At 38.4% G+C, this 24,885-nt stretch overlaps 2 protein-coding genes across 2 annotated transcripts; one reads left to right on the forward strand and one right to left on the reverse strand.

Annotated features, from left to right (window-relative positions):
• Positions 1-3,277: 3,277 nt before the first annotated feature.
• LOC103704402 (putative disease resistance protein RGA3) lies at positions 3,278-7,008 on the reverse strand. Its single transcript, XM_088715121.2, has 2 exons — positions 3,589-7,008; positions 3,278-3,471 (listed from the first exon to the last, which is right to left on the reverse strand). Exon 1 carries the CDS (start codon positions 6,860-6,862, stop codon positions 3,779-3,781), a length of 3,084 nt encoding a protein of 1,027 aa, XP_088571247.2. The 5' UTR covers positions 6,863-7,008; the 3' UTR covers positions 3,278-3,471; positions 3,589-3,778.
• A 14,800-nt stretch (positions 7,009-21,808) lies between these two features.
• LOC103699652 (uncharacterized) lies at positions 21,809-23,207 on the forward strand. Its single transcript, XM_008781661.6, has one exon. It carries the CDS (start codon positions 21,897-21,899, stop codon positions 22,797-22,799), a length of 903 nt encoding a protein of 300 aa, XP_008779883.4. The 5' UTR covers positions 21,809-21,896; the 3' UTR covers positions 22,800-23,207.
• Positions 23,208-24,885: the final 1,678 nt, after the last annotated feature.

Consider the following 24,885-nt stretch of genomic DNA (forward strand, 5'->3'; position numbering starts at 1 on the left):
CATATTTTTCTCATTAAGCCTTGACGTCCTCTTCGGCTAAGGATCCAAATTAAATCAAATCTAATCACAAGTACCACGATCGGCCTGTGGTCAGCCTCAAAGAGCCTGTGCTATAGAGCCTCTAGTCCGTATGGACTATGGGCCAGGTCCGCTCTGATATTATTTGTCACAATCCAGATTCTCATCCAAAAAGACTAGCTAGAAGGTATCATTTGAGTTCCTTGATTTTGTATAAGTAACTAAGATCTATCCAACGAATAACCGATGTAGAACTAAACACATGCTTATATGAGTCCTTACATACTCCTTCTGTTTTAAACTATCACTAGGGATGCAAATGAGTCGGGTCGGGTCCTAAGTGACCCTGAGCCAATCCGAGTTTTTTTTTTCGGATCCTAATTTTGGTTCCAGATCTGACCCGGTTGAAGATCGGGTCGGATCCGAGTCAGGTCCGAATCGGGTCCGGGTCCAAATCGGATCCATTTTTTTTGCGCTTTTCGAAAAGAATTTAGGCAAATCTAATTTGGTCATATCATAGTTATAAGGTGCTGGGTGACCCATGGCTTGAAGGACTTGCAATTGACCTCCAGTCAGAATGGATGACCCGTGACGTGCTAACTAAGTCGGTCTACAAGCCAAATTTCATATCACACTATTTTTTATCTATATGACTGATTGGACGGAACTTGGTGTCTCCCAGCTCCCCTCTCACGAGGGCAAAAAAAATCCGAGACCTTCTTCCAAAATCCAATTCCATTGCAGAAAACTGGCACATGACCCATATTCAGTTCAGCGTTCCCTCACTTTCTCCCTTCAAAAGTTAAAAGAAATAAAAACCAAAAAACAGAAGGAAAAAAAAAAAAACCAGCTACCGAGACAGAGGCATCAATAGTGTAATAGATCGAGAGAGAATCCTGACGGGCCGAGGTTCCATTGGATTCTGGGAACCTATGCCTGTTGCTATCCTTCCTACTCCCCTTAGAGCTTTCAGGTCGGGTCGGGTCACAGGTCGACCCGATCCATTTGCAGCCTTAGCTATCACATTCTTGCTAGGTTGAAGGTTCAAATTCATTCAAATCTAATCACAAACACCACGATCGATCCATAATCAACCTCCATGAACCCGTACTGTAGTATCCTCTAGTCCACATAGATCATAGGCCAGGTCAGCTCTAATACCATTTGTCCCAACCGCTACTTTACCCAAAAAGGCTAGTCAAAAGTCTAAATGATATCTTTTGGCTAGTCTTTTTGGGTGAGGTCTTGCAGCATGACCCATTGAGACTGACCATAGATTGATCATGGATTTAAATAGATTTGGATTCTTAGAAGAGAAATGTGAAAAATTAATTAATTATATAAATATATTTAAAAAATATTTTTTATGATGGGATTAGATTTGTATTTTTTTAAGTGTCAGAATTAAATTTTGAAGGATGCGTATATTTTCAATTTTTTTTTAAAAATCAGATTGCAAATGAGACTCTCCTAACCAAACTGATGGAATATGTAGCTCTATCGTGCAAACATGCTTCTAAAATTTTTATTATAAGAAAAATGTTGTCTCTAAAATGCTCCCAAAAATGGTTTTAAAAGAGAAAAGTTGGCATTTTGGGTCTAACCAAATTCTGGATTTACAGCCTTCTTGAGTATTTTGTTTTTGTAAATATAAGAGGATCCACAATATTATACAAAAAAAATACTAAAGATGCTCATCTTACTAAATGAGTCAATTTTTTAAGTTTTCACGGCAGAGTGGTTGCTTAGACTCCTAGTCGGAAAAGAAAAAATAAAATAAAGTTTTTTAAAAACTATATAGAATGAAAGGTTATGTTTGTGATTATATCCATCCCACCACTAAAATCACACTTTGGAAATGAAAAAATTAGAAGCAAATCTAATAGGTCCAATGATGGTCATACATTGCCATGTCGTACTTTTATAGTATATGAAATTCTATAATGGCAAATATACCCTTTATTCTTAAATTATTTATAGAAGTAAATTAAAGGATTGGATCAAATATGGATCAAATACTAGTGGGACTAAAAATATGTTAATACGAGCCCCACCTATTTCTTAGACAAGCCAAAAATCCATAACATAATCCAACCTATTTATTACATAGGTAACACATCGTTGCCTTCCTAACCCACTGAATAAATAAATCAAATAAATGATTCTTAAATGGGTCAGATTGTAATTATATTAACTTGAGGCAACTATTAGATGGATCAATATTTAAATGGTTTCGGACTCTAAATCTAAAACTAGCCTTTTTAATAAATGGGTCAAGTCAGACTAACATATTTACGATCCGAACTTATTTTTATAAAATTTGAATCTGGTTAATTTAGGATAGTTGTTGCAAGTTGGGTTGATGGTCAAAATCATGGATTGCCACCTTGGAATATCAGGCACCTATATTCTTGTCATAGAACACTTTGGCAATCTAGATGATCAAGTAGGCAATTTAGGTGGCTTAGAAGGTGTCATTTTAGCACAAAACAAAGAAATTCGAAGTAAGAGTCCCATTGTGAGCAACAATTTCTTCCTTGATGCTAAGTCCTCCTTCGGAATATCTTTTGAAGGGAAGCCCGAAAAGTACTTCTAGCCTATATATGTGTATTTGGTAAAAACCCCGAAACAATTTTTTAATCTTCCTAGAAGTTAAAAAATCTCTACTTGGCAAAAGCTCTAATTTAGAGCTTCTTCCTAAAAGGATTTTTCAAAGCCCGTCAAGAGGCTATTTATAAGACCAAATTTATAGTTATTACATTAATCATTATAATATTTGGATCAAAATATAATAGGGAAGGACTCGTTTGGTTCGCAGGGAAAGAAAGATGAAAAATGTGGTCTACGAAAAACGAAGAAAAGCCACTTATTTAGTTGAAGTTTTCAAAAAAAAAAAGAGTAGTATTCCTATGAAAATAAGATTCTCATCTTTCATAAAAATGAAAAACTCAAGAGTGGCCTGGAAAAGCTACTTTTCTACCATTCGAAAATTGAGATCTTTTCTTTCTCAAGAACTATCCTTAAGAGTATAAAAGATATTTCACACAACTTTTTCAAAAAAAGTAGATGCTCAATCAAATATAAGCCACTATGATCATAGGTTTTTATACATCTGACCAATCTTTAATCGCAAAAGTATCATAAAAGAAGTACCGAGATCAAACAATAGAAGTTTATCTCCAAGATCGATCGAGAAGGATCCTTTTAAAACAAAAAAAAAAGATATAGAAGGAAAAATAAATAGAAAAGATGGAGAGGGTGAATGAAATCATGATTTATTGCATATGAATTCTTAAGGTTACATTCAGGATAATGATATAATACCATCAAAACACAAAGAAACAGAAATTACAGAGTAGATATCCAAGTCCAATTCAAAGTTTACATGACGGAAAAAAAGGTAAAAACACTGAGCACGTCCATCCCAACTGCTAAATCCGCACGAAATTGTATCTGGGAATAGAGATAATTAATATATATGAGATTAACGGCATCTATATATGGCAGCTGGTCTAATGGTGATAAACAAATTAATGAGGGAAATGTAAACGTAATGGAAGTATCAATCACCTTGCTCAAGAGAGGTCACTTGTCAACTCTTTTGGTTGCACGTTGGTTTGAACGGTGGAAGGGGGTCCCTTGGTATACCGTATCCATGAAGAACCACCTATGTGGTGGATCCAGACCTCAGGGATCCACTGAATGATGGGCCAATTTGGCGGATCCTTAAGGAAGCTCTCAAACAGTGGTGAGCTGCATTTCAGTCCAAATATTCTAAGTTTCTGCATCCCAGTCGGAGCATTTTGATGCTGCCCGAGTAGGTTCGGTAACCACTGTGGGAGGTGCTTTGTTTGTTGATCAAGATTACTGGAAACGTCTGCGATGCGAGGCACTCCGTTTCTTGCACTGATATCTCTGAGGTCCCCTGTGCTGTAGAAGGATGTTCCAGGCACAGGAATTGCAACTTAGCAAGATTCTCCACGTGTTGTAACCTCGAACAATTCAGTATTTGCAAAGATTTCAGCGAGGGAAAGTTGGATACTCTTTCCAACCTCAGGTTTCTCTCGATGTGGAGCGTATCAGTTAAGGAGGGGAGGTTCTTGATTTCTCTCAGGTTGTGGGCGTCCAGAATTTGCAAGCGCTGCAAGTTGGTGGCATGCGCCAGACCTTCTGGAAGAGCTATTAGCTCGGGGCAGTCCTGTAGATGCAGGGCCTTGAGATGCGGCAGCAGCTTAGAGGCTCCTCTTATTTCATCGCCAATCTCTTCCACCACGCCAAATGACCATTCTTTCCAGTTGCGCATGTGTGTGAGCACCAAGAATTCAAGCCTAGGAAATGCAGTTATTGCTGAGGAACGGCGACCAAGAAGCTCGGGTCCGATCGTTACGATTGCGTCTGCCCCTGAAATCCGAAGGAATTTTAGCTGGGGCAATAGGCCTAGTGGAGGAAGTTTTGGACATGATTTACAATCAATAAGGGCCAAGAATGCCAGGTGAGGAAAGCAGGCGCCCAATGAGGATGACATCAACCAGCCCGGAAACCCACTACCAAAGAAGTTATCCAACCTAAGCTCTTCTAGGCTGGATGGAGGAGAGAGATCGTTGCATATCCTGTTCACATTTTGGATTGCATCCTCTCCACATCGTGGCTGATTGTTCTCAGCTTCGGGTGGCAGCCACCTCAAAAACAATCTTCTAAGAAAGCAGCTGTTTTGAAGCGTTGAAACTCCTGCTCGTGACCTTTCTAACCTAACTATCTTCAGCGCTCTCAGCTGGGACAGAGATTGCAGCTCCTCCAAATTGCACCCCTGGTCTTGCTTGCCTCCATCATCACCGACCACAAATCCTTCAAGATTGTTGAGATGTGTCAGTTTGCCTATTCCTCTTGGGAGATGGCTCACCGGAGTTTCATAGAGGCGAAGGCATCTTAAATTGGACAAAGTTGTGATAGTCTTGGGAAGCATGTGCAAGGATTGACAGCCCGAGAGACTCAAGATCTGCAGATTTTGAAGGCGTCTGATAGACTCTGGTAACTTTTTGACATTTGTTCGATCAAGATTCAAGTGCCTTAGATGTAATAGGTTTCCCACCGAGTCTGGAAGGCTCTCCAGTCCTGTACCGGTCAAGTCCAAAACTCGTAGCTGCTCGAGTCTTCCAAGTTCATGCTCAACTATCTTTGTCTTGGGACTGTTCCAAGCTATTAGAGTCCTCAAGCATTTCTGCTTTTTCACTGCATCAGGGATTTCTAGCCTCTCTCCCACATTTGAAATTGACAAGTGACGAAGCTTGGTCAAGGGGTTTGTGGTGCACGTTTTTCCATCACCAACAAAAGTACTCTCATCTCCTATCAAAAACAGAGCAAGAGAACGCAGCAGATCGTGCATTGTGCACACCCTCTGACTTACGTATTTAGAATCTGGTTGTAAAAGATTTCTGCAAATCAACTCTTTATAGTAATCTTCGGCTAAATCTTCTAACAATACATCTCCTTGTGATTTTACAAAATCTTCAGCCAACCAGAACCGAACAAGTTGATCACAAGTCATCGAAAAATTCTCAGGATATAACGAGCAAAAAAGGAAACATTGTTTAAGATCCGATGATAAATCTTCATAGCTTAAAAATAAGGCTCCTGGGAGTTCTGTCTGAAGTTGGCTCATAGACCATGCATCACTTCTGAGAACGTTATTCCATGCTATGCTGGTTCTCTCCTTCGACCTTAAAACTCCTGCAATGGTCTTGATTGCAAGAGGAAGACCATCACATTTGTCAACAATTTTCATCCCAATTTCTTTTAAATTGATGATCTCTTCCTTCTCGTCATCTCTAAAGACTTTCTTGCACAACAATTGCCAGCCTTCATTGCTATCCATTTTGTCAACATGGTGGACACGTGCTCTCATATTCTTAGCCACATTTATGTCTCGACTGGTGATCACAATCCTACCATCAGCCGCTGCACTTTCCAAAGGATATCTGAGCAGATCGTCCCATACTTTTGCTTCCCATATATCATCTAATACAACAATGAACCTTCTAGAAAGGACACGGGAAAGAATGGGTATGAGTTCAGCCTTCGTCTCAGCCTGCCCATAGTTTCCACCTGCGCTCCTAATTATCTCTTGCAGCAATTGTGTGTCTGAAAAATTCTTGGAAACACACACCCATACTCGTATAGGAAAGTTTTCTTTTATACTTTCATCATTGTATATATTCGAAGCGAGAGTAGTTTTGCCGATTCCACCCATCCCAACAATCCCCCAAATCCAGGATTTTTGTTTATCTTCTTTGACTAACGACTCCACAAGACTTTGGGTTGCCTCTTCAATTTGTGTCCCTACGATATCAGAATTGGCCTCAATGGGAAAAGTCTGACGCGCATTCACTCCGCTCTCTTGGACATCTTGGTTAGGGTTTTCTAGTTTAGGCAATATTGATCTATCCTCTGCAATCTCTTTCAGCCTCTTATTAAGATCTCTAATTTTGTCACCAATTTCATAGCGGAACTTCATACAACCGAAGCAAGAAAATAAAGGGAAGGGATGGCATACCGCAGAAACGGGCTGATGGCTTTCCAATAATTTGCCGCCTTCGATGATACAAAGGTCGATGATATCATCCGCATCATACATGATATCTTTCAACTCCCCCACCCAATTACTGATGTTTGTGTCTTCATGCCTCTTCCGCTCTGCATGCTCAAGAAAACCTCTCATCCTTTCCAGTCTTCTCTGAAGCTTCTGGAGCTCATCCTTCACTCCGAGCATGATTGACACCTCACCCTCTACGAAATCTGCGAGTTTCTTCATGTATCTTCCCACGAAAGCGGGTAAGATCATTGCCATCTTTTGATAAGGGAAGAGAATTGGAAACTGTGGGGCACCACGGATCCTTGAAAGCCTATGTATAAACAAGGTGAACGGAATCGCCACAGAAAAAGAAAATAAAGACGCTTGTTGGAGGAAGGAAAGGGACCTAAAGCAAAACTACTTTATTGATAAATACTTCTTCCACCATTGCTTATTAAAAAAAGAAGGAAAAGGACAACTCTACAGCACCAGATTCCCTTTGTCGGCTGTATTGGTTTTATTTAAGTAGTTAATCTGCTGCCATCATCAACTATTTTCTATTAGAACAGCTATCATGACATCCATTATTTCATAACCAGTAATTTAACTCATAATTCGATTAGGCTAATAATAGTCGTTATTTCTGTTATAATAGAAAATAATATTTTCTTTGTAAATAAATAAATACTAAATTAATCACGGTAGCGATATATTTTACTGAGAGGTCTCTCTGCTGCACATCCTAAACATAATCCAAGGGAAAACCTCACAAGCAGAAGAGAACATTATTCTTTTACCTTGGATTTGAAGCACTGAACTGACTGTTGCTATATCTTTTGCCGGAAAATATTCTCCTTAGTTCATCGTGTAGTGTAGTAAACGGAATCGTGTAAATTGACTGATTATAACGTAAGTTTGCTCCATTTGATAAGTGGGATAACGATATAACGTAAGTTTGTTCCATTCGAGTAAAGCTAGTGGAGAAAAACTGGTTCCATTCGAGTAAAGCCAGTGGAGAAAAGCTGACAAAGATGTAGACTGGCCACCAACCATGAAGCTAATATAACTTGCAGCAATAATTTATAATTTTGTTGGATTATTAAGTCTTTTAATTTGGTGGAATGTTAGATAAGGAGACAAGAAACAATAATGTTGCATCTTTGCTCATCAAGTCAGATTACTACAAAATTTGATGTATCTAACTTTTCCCGAGGATTGACATATTGATTCAACATATATAATTTATCAACTAAAAGAGTTATTAGCTAGGATTTGGTTAACAGCTACTAATACATAAAATTTATCTAATGAGCTGTTAACGCAACTCGGGCTGATGCATGACCTCTATAGGACATAACCCTATTAAATATGCAATATCTACCGGATGAATAAAATTACTTAAACTTGTCATTTCTAAAATAAATAATTATGATATCACGATCCAAATACATTTTTTTTTGGTCTCAAAGTATCAAAGATACTTTTTTTTTTTTCCACGCAAACCTCAAATCTCAGCGCTAAGTATCTTGCAGCTATGAAAAGAAGTAGCTAACTTCTCAGTAAGAATTCCAGACACACACCTCCACAAATAATTAAATATAAAAAATAACAAATAATCAATACATTATCAAAAAATCACCTGCCAACAATCCAGCATAACTTAAATAAACCAAAAAATATGCATATATGCATTATATATCAAAATAACCATTCTATGATATCTCATGTAACATCAAATTAACCATTTTATTCAATAGTGATTTCAAATAACTTATTTGTCATTTTTTAATAAGCATGATCCGGATTTAATGATAGTTATCTTTCGACTTTGGACAAACTCCGATCATATTTCTTGCCTATGATAGGGTAATCAGTAGTGTAATATTTTTAACCCATGAGGAGGCAATTAATGATGCTATATTTCTAGCTTGTAATAAAGCAATCGATAATAACGAGACTAGTCTAGAGTCAATGCCTATTATATAGGTTCATATGCGCATATTTAATATTCTATTTGTGGCTTTAGACTAACAAGTCAATACCTATCAAATAAATTCACATGCACATATCCAACATTCTATTTTTGGCTTTAGACTAACCATAGTCACATTTTCCGCCCGCAAGAGGCAATCAATGATACCACATTCCTACCGTGGTAAGGCTATCCACAATATCACGCACTAGTCCGTGACCGGCAATCTACAATAATATAGCTAATCTAGTGGCAACCGGACCGCAATGGGCAGGGTAGTGCTGGCCGTGAATCACCCCACGGTTGTGCAATAGGTGAAGGCGGCGGTGATGAGGGTGGTTTCGGGCATGGGTGATGAAGGAGACCAATGAGCTAGGCTGGCCCACGATGGATTGGAGGACCTTAAGGCTCGGGGGGGGGGGGGGGGGGGGGGGGGTAATGTCAAGGCCCACTCATCAGGGTGGTGCTCCATGAAGATTTTAGCATGGAACTATAGGGGGTGGCTAAGCCATCCTTCATGACCTCCTTCGGGAGATTCATTTAGTGGAATGATCCGAAGATCTGTTTTCTATGTGAGATACGATTGTCTAGAGACAGTCTATGTCGAGTGCAGCGTCGCATGGCAGCTGATTTGGAGTCCTTTGTAGTGGAGTCCCAGCAGCTGTCTGGGGCATCTTGGTGTTGTGGAAGCGGGGGGTGGCCACTATGGATGTCTTCCGCAACTACTCACAGCAGATTGTAATGGTTATTTTAGAACTTGATGAAGCCCCGTGGGTCTTATGTGGTGTGTATGCCAGCACAGGCTATAGGGTACGAAGAGTCCTTTGGAATGAGATCACCGACTTGGTGTCCCAAGATGTTTTGACAGTGATGGTGGGCGACTTCAATTGTATCTAGAGCCCAGTGAGAAGAGGAGAGGCAGACTTACACTGATTCAGTGGATAGGAGGAACTTTCGAGACTTCATGTTGAGGAATGGACTGGTGGACCTCGGCTTCTCTGGGCTAAGGTTTACCTGGTGCAACAACCAGTCCGGCCAAGCCAGGATATGGAAACGGTTTGACAGGGTCGTCGCGACCTTGTACCGGGCCATCTGGTTTCCCTCCTATTAGGTCAATCACTTACCTCGGATAGCTTCGGATCATTGTCCGCTTTTGATTTTCACAATCTCTCGCTCCACTCACCACAACCCATTCTACTTTGAGAAAGTGTGGCTGTCATACCCCTAGCTTGGGACATTTTTCGAGAGGGTTGAGGATGCCGGTGCAAGGTGATTTTATGCAGAAGATTTCATGCAGGCTGGAGCTCGCCAAGTGGCGGCTTCATCAGTGGAACCGAGAGGTAGTGGGCAACATCTTTAGGAGATTGGAGGAGGTGAAAGCATCGATTGCTGATCTTCAGAAGAGAAAGGATAGGGGAGGAGAGCTCTTGGAGGCCGTCATGGTGACCCTACGACAGTAGCTTGCCACACATCACTCCTTGTTGCGACAGCAGGAGGTCTTCTAGAGATAGAAATTTAGGATTCAGTGGATAAAGGAGAGAGACCGGAACACCAGATTCTTCTACCGGATGACCATCATTAGAAGGCAGAGGAATGCGATATGCTCCCTTAGAGTTAGGGCGGGTCAGACATGCCCTAGTCAATTTCTTCATGTCCAGGTGGACGGAGGATAGTGGACCAGAGGCAGCTAGGCAGCTCCCGAGACCGAAAGTCACAGTTGGAACGGCAGAGAATGCAGCCTTGATTTTTCCAGTGTCGGAGATGGAGGTGTGGGAGGCAGTATGAGCCCTGCAAAACTTGGGCTACTTTGTTGGTATTCAGGGCATAGATAGCAATGCTTCATGACTTCTTTTCTTTCTTCTTCTTCTTCTTCGTTTTTTTAAAGCAATGCAATGCTTCATAACTTGACCTGCAGCTATGGTTGTCAAGCACCTTCCAAGAAACGTTCGAGTTCATGGCCACACTTATTTCCCTTTTTCCACAGTTGTGTGTGAATGTGTGCACAATCCATGAACTATTTCAGTTCATAGCCACTTATTACCTTTTTACAATATTTGTGTGTGTGTGTGTGTGTGTGAGAGAGAGAGAGAGAGAGAGCAAGAATCGACGCAGAAGAAAAAAATGTAAGAAAAAATACTAAGAGATATATTTCATCCATTTGTTCATGCTTAGAAGTGTGTTTAGTCCCACATCGGTTATTCGCTGAGTAGATCTTGCATATTTATACAGGATCAAAGAACCCAAATATTACCTTCGGGCTAGCCATTTTGGGTGAGGTCTTAGGTTGTTAGAAATGATATCAGAGCAGATCCGGCCCATAACCTATGCGGACTAGGGGACACTACAGCACGGATCCATTGGGGCTGACCATGAGCCGATCGTGGTGTTTGTGATTGGATTTGAATAGATTTGAACCCTTAGCCTGATGAGGACGTCAGCGCTTGAACGGGGAGAGTATATGAGGATCCGTGCGGGCGTGTGTTTAGTCCCACATCGGTTATTCGCTAGATAGATCTTGGGTATTTATACAGGATTAAGGAACCTAAATAATACCATTCGACTAGGCATTTTTAGTGAGATCCTGGGTTGTTACACTTAGTATATAACAACATGCAGAAAAGATGGAGGAACTAGTGCTAACGTCCTCAAATCAAGACATGTAGCTGAATCTCGAGGAGACATACCAAGCCATTTCGAATTCAAGACCAGTTCAAGACCATGCCATCCCTCCTGTGAGGAAGTCTTGCAGTTCAGATTTCTGTATAAGTAGAAGAGGATATGATGAACATGATGCTGGTATTAAATTAGGGAGGGAGGGAGAGAGGGAGGGAGGGAGAGAGAGAGAGAGCGAGCATAATTTTACAAGGAAAGTGGAATCAACAAGAGGTAATTTCAGTAGGACACGTGCAACGAGTGCACGATTCTCAGTTGTATCGATGGAGTAGTCCATCACTGTCCTGGAACCTTAAAGGAAATTGGGCATGTCATTTGTAGGCCTTCTATTGCTGGCGTTGGCCCATTTAATCCGGTCGCTTGTACACTTTCTGTCCTTAAATGATTCTCATCTTCAAGAGCTTCAAGTTCGATATCTATAGGACCTTGAAGCAGCATTTTTACTATCTTATTAGCATTCTTGGCATTAGCAACCTTGTTACTGAATGATTATTTGTTGAAAGCTTGAAATTTGATTCAACTAAAATGTTGCCCTAGTCACATGTGCTGAATCTTATATGGCTGATGTAATGAAAGTTAAAGCAATTCACTAATAACACAAATCTCTCCATTCTCCAGGATTTGCTAATTCTTAATGGCTTGCTCCTGCAGTAAAGAACTAGACAACATTCACCCAACTGAAGGGATGCACCATCCCTACAGCTCTCTTTCACAAGTCAGAAGCAAGCTTTAATATTACAAAAAACTGCTTGCCTTTTCTGCGCAGCAGTTTCCAAAGAGCTCCAAGTTATATTTGCAGTATGAGCCTTGAAGTTAATTTACATGAAGTGGACTTGCACAGCAGCTGATATGTTTTGATTTTATTTTTTTTTCTTTTTTTTTTCTTTTTTTTTTTTTGTATGCGTGTGTCTGAAAAGTAAGGGAAGCCTTGTTTTTAGAAAGGCTAAAATAGCGACAATTTAAAATGAGACTATAAAATAAAAGAAAATCACATGAAGCAATTTTCTAAGACAGCTTTTGACTCAAGGTTCCATATGTATTCTAACATAATTTTCAAAATAAAAGATGATGCAGTGAATGAGTCACCTATGTCTTCCAAGAAAGGGTTGGTTCCTGAAATCTGGAAAGCAATGCAGATAGAGCCCACTTTGCCCATATACCTAAAGGTGACATCACATGATGAGTAGTTTCTCGAGTTATGATCACCTGTATGTTTCCTCTGCTATATTAATTACTCCCCCAACTGCCCACAATTTTCAGATGTGAGATACAAGATATTGGTGAAGCTTGCAAATAGCCCATCTGCCACAAAGTACATTCTCAGAAGGGTCACTGGTTCTGTTTTCCGGGGCGAGGTACTGGCTCTCATGGGACCATCAGAAGGTGGCAAAACAACTTTGCTGAACCTGCTCAGTGGAAGGGCGAACATAAAGGGTCATGGTGGCAGCATCACTTACAATGACCAACCATACTCCAAATGGCTCAAACAAAGGTGTGACAATGGTTAGTCATATAATTAAACACATACATTCATCAATCGTTACAATGTTAATCCTTAACTTACACCAGTTTTGATAATTTTTAAGGAAAAAATGATGAGTTACCATAGATAGTTTGGCACCTCATAATAAATTTTTGGTGATGCACAGGATCGGTTTTGTGCTACAAGATGATGTTGTTTTTCCACACCTAACAGTGAGAGAAACCTTGACATATGCTGCTCTTCTCCGTCGTCTGAAAAAATTAACAAAACAGCAGAAGGAAGAAAGGGCTATGGATGTCATCTCTGTACTTGGACTAGAAAGGTGACTTCTTTAACCATCAGAACCAGTCCTTAATACTTGGCAATATATGTTTGGGAAAATATGATTTATGTGTTAAAGATCACAGTACCAATCATACAAAAATGATTGTGCATAAGAAAAGGATCAGTTGGTTTGTTGTCTCGATCCTGTGAATACCAAAGGTTTACATATCTTTGCAGTTGGGTAACTCCATTGTGTCAATTTCAGAGGGAGGGTTTGAGAAATGGAAAAGGAATAGCCATTTACAAATGTTATCAATTGATCGACGTTATGCTGGCTTTTTGTCGGCCACAAGAAAAAAATACATAATAGAGGAGCTTTCATAGTACATTTCACAAACAAGGATTATAGGCCCTCAAGTAGCAAGTGTTTAACCTTTGCATACAAGGAACCAAATTAGTTAGTACATGTAACTATAACAACTACTAAAGTCTTATGGTACTAATATCTTTTCTGGGGCTTCAAAGTATAATGTTGGATGCTAAAGTAAGTGCTTTCGGTTACAATTATCAGTTAAGATATTTACAACTAGCAAATCTGTATCATAACACCTTTTTGCCCTTTTCAAGAGAATGATTGTCATACATACAAGACACCTCTATTCAATCACTTTGTTTCCCTCCCACCTTGGCTTTAGATAGTGTTTAATGCATCATACTTCCTTTTAATATATGTTAAAAACTAGCATCAGTGCTAGGATCTTAAAATGCATGAAACAGACATTTAATTTGAGGTTCTGGTTTCAATTCTTTGGAAGTGTGTCTCTAAAAATCTAGACCTAGGTAATTGTAGGATGAGTGGGACTTTCACCATTTCTCGTAAAAGAAAAAAATGCCTTCAAGCAGTTTTATATCTGTTTTCTCTAGTGATTGGTCTTGTCATTTTATTTTCCTTTGTTTTCAGATGCTGTAACAGATGCATATGATTTAACTATTAGCTCATCTGGATGCAATTGCTTTACACTTCTATAAGGATGGTATGGAATTAATAAGCTGTAGGTAGGCAGGCCAAACATGCTGAAGTAAATCCCAGCCTCTCTCTACCATTGCTAGGGATTAAACCCCAAAACATTGTAGATACAGATGGCATGTAATATTTATATGTACTTTTGTCTGCCATAAGTATCCAAATACATTTAGCATATTCTATCAGAGATGGTGTTTTCTTGTTCAACAAAAAAAGACCATGATATGCTCTATATGCCATTATGAGAATGAGAATATTGTTTCTACTGCAGTTGCCAAGATATGATGATAGGGAGAGCTCTAGTGAGAGGAATTTCTGGTGGTGGGAGAGCAAGATTCTGTATTGCAAATGAAATCCTACTCGATCCTTCACTTCTTTTTCTAGATGAACCAACATCTGGTCTTGATTCGACAACAGCGCTCCGAATTACTCAGATGCTACACAATATTGAGGACCAAACTTAACTCTGCTTCTCTTCTCATCTTCCTGTATTCCGGATACACTTCACTTGGATACACTTCACTCCAAGAACTTCAAGAACTGTGAATAACTACTTCAACCGTTTTCCTGCTTTTAGTTAATCTGTTATCATATCTATTAGTCGGTTATTCCGTCAATGTAATGTTATAAATAGGACATATCATGTAAGAAAGAAATCAATCAATAAAGTCTTCAAATCTTCTTTCAAGCTTCCCCTGTTTCTTCCAACAGCCTTCCAACGTTGATGAGCTAGATTAGTCCAAATATTTGATCTGCTTCGGTGTGAAAAGTAGACAAAGTTTAGAAGAAAGAAAGGCCTACTGGCTTTAAGGCAACACCAAGACCAATTCAACGTATGAAAGGTTGTAATTCCTAGTGTCATTCATCTGTTTGGATGCTTATGTAGTAAAAGAGATGATTTCTAAGGGTTCTCTTCATCTTTCGAGTTATGAGAAAATAATCAATTTTTTTTTTTTTGCAATTAATAAGTCAATTGCAACTGATCGCCATAATTGATGAGATGGATGACCATGATTTATCATCTATGATCGCAGAAGGGTGGCATAGTTGGCATGGCTTGAAATACATAACCATAATTGTAACTATCGAGCCTTATCCCAACTATTTAGGGTTGGCCATGGTTTCGAAATACATGTATAGTTGCTAAGTTTCGTCACATTACTTTGCCATTGGCTCTCATTCAAGCCACGTTCTGTTACAAAAAGAGGAGGCAACTTACTTTGTGTCACATGGAATTTAACACCAGTGGCCCATAGCAGAGTCCTTTGCATGCGCTTGTGTATGGTTTTCTGGGGTGGAAATCGCCCATAGGAGTGAATTGTCACACTCCAAATTGTCTAGATTAGTGACTCATTACACTAGTTTGTTTTGAGTTATGAAATTAACTCTCTAACATAAACAGATCATGGCATATGTTCTTGTCTTAAAAAAGAACTAATGCCTATGAACGGAGAAGGACTTAATCAGAAGCTTTCATGAAGGTGGCTCCATCAGTCTAGACTTCGTTTTCTTTTAAAAAAAATAAAAGTCGACGAGTTCAATTATGAGTTATACCTTATGATTAACTATGCTTTCAAGAAATTTAAAATGAAATAATATGATCCTGATCTTAAAATAAATGTAATTATGCTTTCCAATTCAATCGGGGGAGATTCCATCAGTTGATATACTAACTATGAAAAAATGAGGAGGATGTAAGTTAAAGCTGATATCAATATCTTTTGAAACTATGAATAATTGTTATATAGACTTCACACTCAATATTAGATCTTTGATTAATAAAATTATCAACTCCACAATTAATTATAGGTCAATAGGTCAATCAATTTGATGATCACATTATATATGTTTGTGTGTGTAGAGAGAAATGATTATATGCTTTGGTGATTTTTAACTTATACTTCCAGCTGATACAAAAATAGATTGTATCAAAAGCCCTGATATGCCAAACTACATTGTGGGGCATATAAGTCAAAAATCTACATTCATTTTTCTTGATCATGATCTACACGTTTTAAAATATAGATAGATTTAATTTCAATAAGTTTTAATAAATAAATTATAAAAAATATGTTATTATTCTTGTAAAATCATCCATTTTGACACCCACTTGTTGTTTAGGTTAAATATCAGCAAAACATAGATATTTTTTTTTTATTTTCATCTTTTGTTGTGAATTATGTTAACATTAGATCCTCGATTTAGATGGTCTATCAGGCTAGTTAGTCATTTATAAGTCTATTAGATTTACTTTTAAATATTGCCCTCAACCATAACAACTTGAAATGCTACTCACAAAATATCTTTTTATTAGAATACTTGCGAACAAATCTATAGGTGTGAGGATCTATGCACACATATATTTAGTTCCACATCGACTATGCACTAGGTAAATCTTGATTACTTATACAGAGCCAAAGAACCTAAATAATATTTTCTGATTGGCCTTTTTGGATAAGGTCTTTGGTTGTTACAATTAGTATCAGAGAGAATGCGGTCCATAATCTATGTGGATTGAGGGATACTACAGTATGAGCCCATTTGAATTAACACGAGCTGATCATGATATTTGTGATTAGACTTATGGTACTTGTGATTTGATTTGAAAAGAGTTGGACTCTTATAGCCAGGCGAGGACGCAATGTCTAAAACAGGAGAGTATGTGAGGGCCCATACGAACGTCTATTTAGTTCCGCATCGGTTATGTATTAGATAGATATTGGATATCTCTACAAGGCCAAAAAACTCAAATAATATTTTTTGGATAGTTTTTTGGATGAGATCCTAGATTGTTGCAACGTTGGTACAAACGAAAGTAGTTAAAATCATGTGACATATGCGAGAAAGACGAGGGAGCTATTGTATATTTCAACATTACCATCATATTGGAATAATTCTGGCTTCAGAAGTGGGACCAATATAGAACCCATAGGCCATTACAGCAGTACAAGCTGGTCTTGGCCAAACCATACCAAACTGCACTACATAGAACGCCATGAATGACACTGAATTGCCTACCAAGTCTATGCTGAATCATGATAGGTTCTGTGGTTTGTTTGGGACAGTAGATATTGATGATCCCCACCTAAAAAAGAAGCATAACTAAAACCAGAAAACACTATTCACTCAGCAAGAGGGAAGCCAAAAACGAAGGAGCACAAAACTTCTGGCCAAATGTACACAATATCTTATCATCCTGATGGCTGGTGCAGCCTTGGGAGACTAACCCCATGTGAGCAATGATGGCAGGATACGGACCTTGAGGGCCCCTCCCACCTTGGTACACTACCAATTTATGAATCCAGGAGGCATTGGTGGTGAAGTCTTCTCCTTGGCATTCATGAACAACCTTGGCTTCCAACCCAAGCATGCCTCCATTCTTTGCATCTCAAGTCTGAGCTCACATGGTCAAAGCCCAAATTTGGGCTTATAGTTCGGGTCCATCCACCAAACAATGCCTTCAGCTAACCATCCTGCCCTTCAGTACAAGCTATATTTTAATTAGCAAGTATATATTTTAAGTGACTTTGTTGTGCTTAGTATAGGATCAAGCAATTTGATTTCTTAGCTAGTTATATTTAATTAGTACAGCTAAACCTTGTGCAAGTTCTTGTTCATATATACTTTTTTTTTTTTTTTCTAAATGAATTGTGCTGTATTAGTAAAATAGAACTAGAGGAACATAGGATCAAGCTGCTGGACACCAAAGCAAGCCTTCAAAAACGAGGGCCTTCCCCACAATTACAATATACAGGCCCTTAAAAGCGGTGGCAGAAAAAGTTTTCACCTCCACCTACACGGTACTTTTACGATGCTTTTAAAAGTATCAGTGCAAAAATTACCGAGGCTTATAAGCGTCGGTATAGGCTCTAAAAAATGCCGGAAAAGATTTTTTTTTGTAGTGTGATTTTTTTGGAAGGGAGGAGAACCATCTAATGTAAATCATCCAAGGTCAAATAGATAGAGATGCACCACAATGAAGAAGATCTTCTTACTAGAGGAGTGTGATTACTATAAAAAAAAACCTAGTTAATGTAAAAATATGAATGCAAAACAGAAATTTTGGGTTAATCTCCTCTAGAGAGAAAAAGAAAAAGGTAATGTTCAGAGTGCAATATTTTAACATTAGGCAATTCTAAGTAGAAAGTGTGATTGATAGGAAAAACTAGCAAAGATGCACATAACCGGTCTTACCATATGGAATGCTAATTTTTGTTTTTTCAAGGTGATTGAAATACTAATTTTTTATTTTGTTTGTATTTGAGGTGAACCACTGATCTATTGATAAAGAATTTTGGTAGTAAAGTGTGCAACAAAACTATGATTTTGAAAGGATTCAATTCAAAAGCAAGAGGTCCTAGTCCAAGATCTGAGTTCCTTACTTCTAAGCAGACTTAAAAATTTCAACATTATATAATCATCTAAGTCAAAAGTCAATAGTTTTTCCATTAAATAAAATATCTTTAAATCATTTCTACTAATAACCTTGTGATAGAGAAACAATTTAATAGTGAAAAAAATCCTGCATAAAAATAATATATTAATACAAAGCTCGTTGTTGCTCATCTGGAATTTTTTATTGGATCATTATCAATGTTTTAAAAACCTAGATGGGCTAATTCTTCTACATAGATCAGGTCAATCACAAATCCCTAAACTAGTCTAACTATTTGACATGATTTCCCAACTAACAAAATCAACCACTTTAAAAGTGCTAAAAAATATTATTTAGGATAAGTTACATTCTTTTCTATTTGCATTTTAAAAGTAGAGTTCAATCCCATATTCCCAACTCTCTTTGTTGTTAGTCCCATTCCAACTCCTATACTTGGCATCTTAGTGATATATGATGATTGTGATATTTACTATATCTGTTCAACACACACTTGCTAGTTATTTAAGTTGAAATATGCATCATTTATTTCATATTTAGAAAAATATAATTTATTGAAAAACTTGTTGGTTTTGAGTTCAATTGGAAATAAGTAACTATAAGATATCTTTGGTGGGATCTATTAATTTATATACCTTTTTATACCACATTTTATGATATATGTGCTACATATATATAATGATATTATTATTAGTATCAGTATTAGTATTTATTTTTATCAATTTGCTTATTCATTATGCCATTAGTTAAAATCATGCCCAACAAATATTGAGCCACTGATTCATGATTAAGATGACAAAAGGGTCTGCATCTAGGTTGTGTTTCATAAGATTGGTCGTTAGTAAACAAAAAGTGAATGTAATAGCAAATTCAATGACTTACTGTCGACTAAGAAAATTCAAGATCACGCTAGAATGGCCATTAGACTAAGAGAAAGAAAGAAAATAAAATATTTTGCATGAAAAGAAAATCAAATGATGATCAAACATTCCACCAATAGAATTGGAAAGAACTTAATGGTATCACACAAATATATTAGTACAAGTGCGAAAGAACTCAAGCAATAGAATCTTGTATTTGCAATAAGATGGTAAGTCATACGTGGGAAATCTAATAATAAGGAAGAGGATAGAAAAAAATTTTAACTTTGGTTTTTGCCATTTATAAGAATATACAACAAAACGTACGAACAAACAAACTAATCCTACCATGCTCATCTAAAAAAAAAAATTCACATGAAAGGAAGCTCAAAAGGCTCCTCTTATTTTTAATACTACATGAATACAAATTTTTTTCATTAATTATTAAATAGAAAAATTAAATTCTCTACTAAGTTAGAAGAAAATTATAGGTGTATAATATTTTTTTCTCTATATAATATTTTTTCTCTAAATGATAACTCTGGATCAGATGGTAAAATACTAATCCGAAAGCAATCATATGTAGCTAATGAGATAGCCGACTGGATGGCAGTATATGTAGCGAGTTATTTAGAAAGTATCTTATGGATCGAAGGAGGAGAAATGTTTGGAGTATTTTAAAATTTTTTATTTTTTGATTTGATTGGATGTATTCGTTTTCGTATTAAAAAGAAGAAAGGAGGAGGAGAAGAAGAAAATATCAATCATTGCCTTCCTGAATTCACCCTGCGTGAGTCGATCCGACCGGCCAAGATGACGCGATCAGTGTTCAGCACACGGCAACATCACATTTCTGAGTCCCCGTCACGTCGCACGTGACCTGTTCTCGCCTTTCTTATCCACCATTATAAACATGCCACGCGTCTCTGTCTGGGTCGTAAACCGTATTGACGGCAGCTCTCACGTGGCCCCCACTTTACCCAGTGGTGACCTTACGATCCGGTGGACCACCAGCAGTCGTGTGGCCCAGAGTGCTTCTCTTGGTTGTGTCCTATAGAAGGTGGTGCATTAATTGGACGTCCAGAATCGTACGGCCTTCTGTGATCAAACATGGCAGTGCAAAAACACGTGATCGGATGTACTCCAACTGAAACAGTGGGCTTCTTCTGGTTCATGCTGGTATCGCCATTATGTCTCCTTCGCTGGCCCTTCTTGGCTTGACCAGGGAGAAAAAAATTTTGCTCGTACAACGTTATAATTTGTACGGTATACCATCACTGGAAAATAAATGACAGTAAAGAGTACATTAAAATAAAAAAATTATTTTATATATGCAATATATGACCATGCGTGTCACTAATTCATCCATTGGTTGATATAACAGTATACTAAGATACAATGCTTGATAAATAGAATCCGAAAAAAACGACCGGTTATAATTACCGTCGTGCAGGACTACATAATATATACAGTATAGAAAATAATTACTCGAAAACTAAATCAAGAAATGAGTTTGATATATAGGGTTAGACGTTCTCTTATTTATTTAATTGCTTGTTGATAAGGTATGACCCGCCTATGTCGCGCTTTTTGAATTACACCATCTCTCATGAATGGCAAGAATTCTCTCTTAAAAATATTATTATTTAAAATTAGAATCAATTTTAGAAGTTACACACGGTCAATTGGTTCATTGCACTAATAGCCGTATAGTCATTTGCCTACCTACCAGTCTTAGATTTCAAGTTTGGAATGTTGGATGGCAACGTCTCTCTATGTTTAGGCATGGTTAATTATAACACCGGGTGGATTTCCCTTCATTCCTCTCAAGAAAAGCTACATATCAGCAGTTGTACAAAAAAAAAAGTAAATCCAGAAATATATTGTAAATATATTATTGCTAATAATCTAGAAATATTTTGTATTGGGATGCTCTTGGGTGATCCTATGGTGTGTAATATAACATTTCCATTTCATTAGCCCTTGGGATGCTCACTTTCTGGCCAATTCTTTACAAAATTCCATTCAATGCAAACTTGACTTGTAATTGATTTACCCAAAGTTAAGCTTAGTTGGACCTTTTTATTGAGATAAGCCCAGTCCGGAAGTCCTCTTTCCTTGCATATATATATATATATATATATATATATATATATATATATATATATATATATATATATATATGGTTCACTTCACCTAGGTGTATGTGGAGCTCTCGTTTCTCCATGATCAAAAACCCAATGCTTCCTTTGATCATGAGGAGTGTATTAATTTCCTGGCGGCAGCAGCAAGGCACTTGCTTCCCCTTCTTCTTCCCCCGGGAAGTAGACTCTTGTAGGTTAACCAATCATACCACGACAACTGTCCTAAACAGGGACACGGCCTACCCGCCTACGGAGTACACCGTCCACAGCTATTTAGCTTATAAACAAATCACATCCTTTGTCTTAACTGAGACCAAACCTGGGTACAAACTTGCATGCACATGCACTCACTTACTGACTTGCAGCCTATTGGCTGCAAATAAAACCCCTCCCTTCCCCCCCCTTCTCCTCCCCCTCTCCTCTCTATCTCTACTTCCAAATTAAGCTCCTCTTAGTTCTTCCTCCATCCATTAATTGGATTGGAGATTGGCCTCTTAATGTGGTCGTCGTGGGACGATATACTCCCATGCCCTACCCGGCCGGTGACGGTCGACCGGCGGTGGAAGCCCAACGTCGAGGTTGCGCCGAATTGCCCCCGGTGCGACTCCTCCAACACCAAGTTTTGCTACTACAACAACTATAGCCTTAGCCAGCCCCGGTACTTCTGCAAGGGCTGCCGGCGGTATTGGACTAAGGGTGGCTCCCTTCGCAATGTTCCGGTGGGCGGTGGGTGCCGCAAGAATCGCAGGGGGAAGTCGGTCAGGCTGTCGACGGTCGCCGCTTCAGACTTGAGCTATGGCCGCCGGCTGTCGGGCCAGATTCGCCCGGACCTTGCGTTGGATGGCATGGTGGGGAATTCAAGCAGCTCGCTCCAATCAATGGATGCATCGACCGCTACTGATGGCTCTACAATTGATCTTGCCTCGCTGTACGCCAAGTTCTTGAACCAGCATCCTGAGGTGGAACCTGGCCTTGCCGTGCCTGAATTGCCCCGGGGGATCGATGAGCCTTTCGACTCGAGTGGAGGGCAGAGTGACACCAATTGGAATCAGCAAACGCCTGTCCAATTACCTCATCAGCATAGACTTATGGGATGCCAAAGTGCAAGTGAGCCAGTTGCTGAAGCACCATTGGCTCATGGAAACCAGCAATCCATTGGAGAGCACAACTTGCCTGTGGATCCAAGTGGATGCGAGTCGCCGGCGTTCCCGACCGAAGGCGTCAGCAGCTTCTTCTCATCAAGTTGTCCGATCATTCCAAATTTAACATGCGAAGCGGCTAATTATCAAGGGTTTGGGTCGTTGCAGCTGGAAGACAGTATGAGTCTTCATCAAAACCTTGTCGTTAATGATTGGAGCACAATGGATTACTCAAGTTTGGAAGCTTTCTATTGGTCTTAAGGGAGTGATATATCCTTCTTGTTAATTGTTCTTTCACTTGGTGTTGCATATCTATGAATGAGAGAGCTAGAGTAAGAAGGAGAATGAACAAAAGAGTTGCATAAAACGAACTATGGTGTGGAAAGATGTATACTGATCATGTCATAAAACAATAGAATAAAATGCCACATTTTCTTGGCAAGTTGCTGCCTTGGTGTAAGATCTTCTCCACTCTCCCAATAATTTGACTTCTTTATGAATGAAACGTGACTAACTTGGTGATGAGCAATGCTTACGGTGAAGTGACATGGTGTGGACCCGAGGTTAAGTGGGTGACATCGCCATTGTGCTCACAATGGGTTGCGACTTCTATAGCATCCTATATCAGAGAGAGCTAGAGAAGAGAAAGGGAGAGATAGAGAGAGTAGTTTGTTATCTCATGGGGTTGGTTTTGTCTTTGAAGTTTTAACGCCATCGTGGGCCATCTCATGTTTTGTAGTTTTGTTCATGCTACGTAGCACGGGCAATGGTGGGGCTTACCAATTCTTGTAAAGGGTCCACCACTACCTACTCAAGAATGGTTCTTTGCATGGGTAAGTCGTCCTACTTTACCTAGCCACTGTTACATTTGTTTTCTTCATATTGTTTCCCCTAAACAAGCTTTGTATGGAGATAGATGCCTCATCCCAGCTCAAGAACCTTGTTAAATTCTAATGCAACAATAGTTCCACTTCATAAGCAGGTGGATAATTTGTTCCAGGACTAACTTAAACTCGAGTTCAGCCTGCTCTATTCTGAAGTCAGATTCAATATTCATTTTCCATTTAGATGTTGTTCTAATCAATCCAGTACATGGACCCACTCATGGGAGTTACAAAACAAGGTCAGTTCTGCATACAAAGAGAACATGAATTAATATTTGTGGATTAAGTTCATTTACTTGATAACTTACACAAGCATGTTTAGCGAAATAACCAGCCAAAATATACTTTTTGCTTGAAAAATTAAAACAACGAGCTATTTTATATTTACTGAAAATGTGTACAAAATTTATGAAGCACAATGAGTGATAGTTGGATCAACTTCCAACATATGCAATCCAAAACCCTGGGAATTTTAAGTCTAGGTTCAAGTATAGTATAGGGTTCCTTAATTGTACTTTGTATTCATTTCAACTGTTAAGTTTTGTTTTGACCCAACTTGTACATTCTAACCAATAGGCTTCAACAATGCTGTAGTCATATTGTTATATCATACCTCTGCTGAAACCATAGTTGACCAGTTATTTGCCATATAATTTGCCAAGGAAGAATTTTTTTTTCAATTTAAAATAGTTATAACAGTTGCCATTTACCATTATGTACTAGAAAAAGCAATTATAATGAAAAATTAACATCTTATATTCCGAAATTATTATTGGTCGAATAAAACCATATTCTAACTAATGATTAAATAAACAATTATGACCGCTGCCACAAATTTTAAATCTTAACACTACTATTTTATCTAGTAAATGGTGCAAATGATGAATAGCAAACATTGTTTTCATTACATAATGACTGATACGACAATGTAACAATTAAATTATGGATGTTATTTTTTTTACAGAAAAAGAAAATATGACGCCACACATTTGCACCTCTTTCAAATCACTGTGGATAGCTGTTGTAGGATACTAGTTTTATTTCCAAGGTGTAACCTGCTACTCCAAACTTCTATTATTTGGTATTATTTAGTCATTCTCAATGTTTTGACTCTCTTAACGATCGACACTTGGCTGCGGTCGACCTCAAGACTGTGGACTTTGGAGATTTCAATAATTAGTAAACACATGGGAAAGATCCAAGAGAAGGTCCATGATCCAAGACAATGAAGTTTTTTTTTTTTTTGAGTGGATAGACAACAGTATGTGATAATTATAATACTATAATACCGTTTGGGTATCAGAGCAGTAAGGTCAAGCATTCTTCTTGTAGCCTTTTTTTTTTCGTTTTTTTTGTTTACCGAGAGAATGGCTGGCCGCAATGCATGCAAAGCAGCAATATTAAGTGAGTTGATATCCGGAAAGTGTGTTGATTTTCAGACGGAATATGAAACACCAGGAAAT

The sequence above is a fragment of the Phoenix dactylifera genome, chromosome 2 (genome assembly GCF_051530095.1).
Source record: "Phoenix dactylifera cultivar Ajwa chromosome 2, Ajwa_hap1_PhDact_Kaust_v1.1, whole genome shotgun sequence".
Classification (NCBI taxonomy): domain Eukaryota; kingdom Viridiplantae; phylum Streptophyta; class Magnoliopsida; order Arecales; family Arecaceae; genus Phoenix; species Phoenix dactylifera.

Bases quoted from the DNA above. Each gene is read 5' to 3' on its own strand.
- LOC103704402 (XM_088715121.2), bottom strand. From the start codon at position 6,862: ATGGCAATGATCTTACCCGCTTTCGTGGGAAGATACATGAAGAAACTC.
- LOC103699652 (XM_008781661.6), top strand. From the start codon at position 21,897: ATGTGGTCGTCGTGGGACGATATACTCCCATGCCCTACCCGGCCGGTG.